The 4,240-nt window shown below is 41.7% G+C and overlaps 1 protein-coding gene across 1 annotated transcript in view; it reads right to left on the minus strand.

The window, feature by feature from the left end:
- fbxl13 (F-box and leucine-rich repeat protein 13) overlaps window positions 1-4,240 on the minus strand; it is a 40,541-nt gene that overhangs the window by 28,028 nt on the left and 8,273 nt on the right. Inside the window, exons 8-10 of the mRNA XM_019888186.1 lie at window positions 2,189-2,282; window positions 1,303-1,412; window positions 154-249 (exon numbers count right to left, since the gene is read on the minus strand). Coding sequence (XP_019743745.1) covers window positions 154-249; window positions 1,303-1,412; window positions 2,189-2,282 — 300 coding nt within the window. The remainder of the gene's footprint in view (window positions 1-153; window positions 250-1,302; window positions 1,413-2,188; window positions 2,283-4,240) is intronic.

Below are 4,240 nucleotides of genomic sequence, written 5' to 3' on the forward strand. Positions count from 1 at the left end.
TTTTAAGAGACGGGGCCTGGTAGGATGATCCGTGACCTCAGTATGCCTGTGTGTGAGTGCCTGGCTGTGAGCTGTGGCTGACTCCTGTCTGAGATTTGTAGCTTGCATGTGTACTTGATCGATAAGAAAACTCGGAAGCTTTGGATTAATGACCTTAAGTGAGATGTGGTTGGGTAAGGCTGAGAGCCAGTCGCATCCCTCCCCGACCTGGCTTTGCTGGCGCTCCATCTCCAGTTCATTCTGAAGTCTCTGCAACATCAAACCGCACACGTTTGGGGATTTTTCATTTTTTTAAATTTTGTCTTGACTTGTTAATAATTGTTTCAATTTAATGAATTTTTCCGTGGGTTAGCTAGTTTTATTCGGATTTTGTTTTTGTAAATGTTTGGATTTAGTTTAGGGTTTTGTTTCTTCTGTATATTTTGTCAGTCAAATTTAAGTCTGGTCAGACGTTGCTGTGTTACAGGATGCCGCACTTGAGTGAACTGCAGACAGACCGAACGACATCATTCACTGCTTAGCTGCAGTACCAGCGTTTCACCAATAGCAGGTGCTAACAGACTATAACATGGTCCGAGGGACCATGACTCAGTGGCGTACAATAAACGTTAAAAGTGCTTTTATTGGTCATTTATTTATTTCATTATTCATTTATACATTATTTTTTGTATGTTACATTATTTTCCCTAATTTTGGGATGGAGGGGTAATATTTTTTCTGGAATGCTAATTGGATTGACATTATTTCCATTGGGAAAAATTACTTTGGTTCTTGCACGAATTGGTTTTATTCAGACTTTTTGTTATACACTGTGTTGCTGCTCTTAAAGTACCATTTGTTTAAAGGTTTGTCTGTCTGTTTGCATTAAGGGGAAGTCAAGTCTACGTTTTTTTGCAATATTAATAACAATGCTAGGTTTAGACTAGTGGGGCCACATCGAATATTATTTTTGTAAAGAAAATTTTTAAACCTGACATCCCCTTTAAGCTAGCGGACTTTTGTTAGACAAATTGATGATTTTTGTTTGAACAATTTGTCATTTATATATACAATGTTTAATTAATAACTTGAAGCAAGCACACCTCGCATCTTATTGGGAAAACTGCACATGCAAGTCTTCTTTTTGTTTCTTCAATTTGATGTTATAGAGTCGAGAACAGAAGCTAAGAAATACTGTAAAAAGTGTTTGAATGAGTTAAAATGTTCTTTAAGCAGGGGAGGGACGAAATTATATTTTAAAAAATTACTTTTGTGTCGTCTCTACATAGCAGAATTTCACTGTATTTTCAAATGATCTGATACCTTGAAGTAATCCTTGGTCCTCTGCGAGTCCCTTACAACATTCTTCCATGCGGTCACGATGCGTTTGAGGACGCAGGCTTTCAAAACTCCCACCAATTTACGCACCGCCTCTAGTTGGTGAGATCAAAACACAAGAGGTGATGAAAACATAAGCAAGCGCTGGACAGAATGAGTCACCCAGTCGGGAAGATTGTCAAGAAAAACGGACGGAGAGTTTTGGACACATTTTTTCCGACGATGGAGTGAGAAATGCTTAATGGCAACATGTTTTGTCTTATCTATGGACATTTCTAAGGACGTTCACGCCTATACCTTTTCACGTCTATACCTTTCCCCGACTGTTCCGGTCTTAGCTCTGTTGCCACCTGCTGATGATAATGTGACAGTATCATAAAGAGAACTGTTTTAATAGGAATTCTAACTGAACAAAGACATTTTTTGGTCTATTCATGGTACTTGTTAGAACAGAAACTTGAGCAAAAAGGGGCAAGAAAAATGGATCTGTTGGACCTGAGCATTCAACAGTTGAGAGAAAATCAAAATGGTTTCATGTGCAGTGCAACTCAAGTTCATCCTGAAATTTTACCCGAAACCAGATTAGCCCGAACTAAAGTGTGTGCTTAAGAGTGCGTTACTACAGCAACAAAGCAGCCAATTTCACAGCATGTCTTTGATCCAAGATGACAGAAAAAGGCTTTTTTGTGTGTTTTTCCCGGAGCGGCCAATAGTTGGGGGGGTTTACATCTGCTGGGAACCTCTGGTTTTAATTTTCTGCCATTTAAAGACCATGAGCTTTCTGTGCAAATATGAGAGAGCTGAATTGGATTACATAACACTGCACAAGCTTCCCCTTCAGCAGACTCAGTTTGCTTGACCTGGTGCTTACTGGTCACGGTAACTGGTTGTGGCGGGTAAACACCCTGCTCTTGTGCACGTCTGCAGCTTCCTTGTTCGGGCTCCTCCACCTCCGCGAGTTGGACCTGTCAGAAAACAGCCTACATTTCATCCAGTATGGGGTCCTTGAAGATCTCTACTTCCTGTCCAAGCTGAAGCTGGGGGGAAACCCTTGGGTGTGCGATTATAGGTGGGCCTTATAATTTTTCTATAGTGGTTTTCCACCATGGCAGCTCTTTGGTTTTCATGTTGCTTACACAGTATCTCTTGCTACTGTAAATGTAGACTTTACAGGCAAAACTAAAATTCATCATAAATTGTAAAGAAAGCAAATACATTGGAATTCCTCCATTTTCAATAGCCCTTATTCTTATTAGTGTTGTGGGTAAGTTGGAGCCAGCCAATCACAGGGCACATAAAGACTAACAGGCATTCACACTCATGGTTAATTTAGAGTCTCCGGGTACATAATGTACATGGCATGTTTTGGGAATATGGGTGAAAGCTGGAATAGGGGTAGTAAGAAAAAATGCAAACTCCAAACAGAAAGTTCCAAGCCACGATTCAAACCCAGAATCTAACCTGTGTTAACGCCTCATCTATTTCCCTTACTGCCCATCCAGTCAGGAGTGAGCAATATAAAGTCTTCAGTGGTCCCAACATGCATGTTTTTGTAATGATGAAGGAAATGGGAGTACCTGAGAAAACGCATGCAAGCACGGGGAGAACATGCAAACTCCTCATCTCTTGAGACTAAAATTGGCTGTAATAGAGCAGGTTAAACAACATTGTTTCTGGCCGAGAAACACACACACACACAAAATCAACCTTGTTGTGTTGTCAAAGGAGGAGTTGATAGACTTTCCCTGTTTAGTGTCACAAAAGTAGGTTTCAAGTAGGTGTTATGTACAAACAATAAAGAGGGATGATTGTCCACGGTCAGTTCAAGTATTCCGCCCCAAGAACTGAAATGTAGACAACAAATGCAATGGAACAGCATGCCACTGCAACTTGCACATCATTGAGTAATTTTGAATCAATATTTCTCTTGTAAAATGACAAAAGCATTTGACACAAGCACTTGGCTTGCTCTTACCAACCACAAGACAGAAATATGCCAACGTTATTGTGGGCCGGCTAACTCAGCTTTATGCTGTTACAGCCAGCCAGCGCTAACAATTTGAAAGGCCGTCAAATTGGATTGAGAAAGACAGAGGCTTTGATCTACATATATTACACTAGTAGGGAAACTTTTGCCTACTATTAGAGAAAGTCCACATGACTAGTTTGCCAAAAACGCGCGCTTGTTGACAATTGTGCGCCACTAGGACTAGGGGACATTATAAAATGTCAGGAGTTAACGTCTCGTGGTCCACTTCTTCGCCAGTCAAAATTAGCTCTTCCAAGTTTTGCTCTGTCCAGCCAATTGCAGGATGGAAAAATGCTGACATCAACAAGGACAAGCACGAGCACCTAGTGAGGATGAATTTGAAATCGTTAAACGGTCTCACTGCTCGCCCCATTGATTGACATGGCAACACATAGGGGCTGAAATCTAATTGGAAAAATAAACAAAATCTAACAGTGCAGCCAAGAGAGACACAACACAATTCGGACTGTTGGGAATGAATACATACAATTCCATGGAATAAATATAAGAATTATGGTTGCAAATGTACAACAGTGCCTCTGACACCACAAGTCAATGCTTGCAAAAACAGACGAGCGGGGTGTAACCAACATGAACACCACAGATGTCTCATATTCCTCTCTTAATATCAAAACCCAAATAAAACTAAGTCCACTTTGCAGCATCCACTACATGATGTACTGGCTTCGACTCCACCCAGTGGTGAGGCCCTCGGGACTGATGTGTCGCTCGCCTCCCGAATACACGGGCGAGAGCGTGGAGGAGTACGTGCGCGCCTACAACCGAGGTTGTCCCAAAGACAGGCAGCAGAGTCCGCGAGACCAAACCGAATCGGATGAGCTGCTCTGGAACTCCCTGGAAGAGGTCCAGGGCGAGCCGGAGGAGGAAGCGGAG

The sequence above is a fragment of the Hippocampus comes genome, unplaced genomic scaffold, assembly GCF_001891065.2.
Source record: "Hippocampus comes isolate QL1 unplaced genomic scaffold, H_comes_QL1_v1.1 scaffold112, whole genome shotgun sequence".
Classification (NCBI taxonomy): Eukaryota; Metazoa; Chordata; class Actinopteri; order Syngnathiformes; family Syngnathidae; genus Hippocampus; species Hippocampus comes.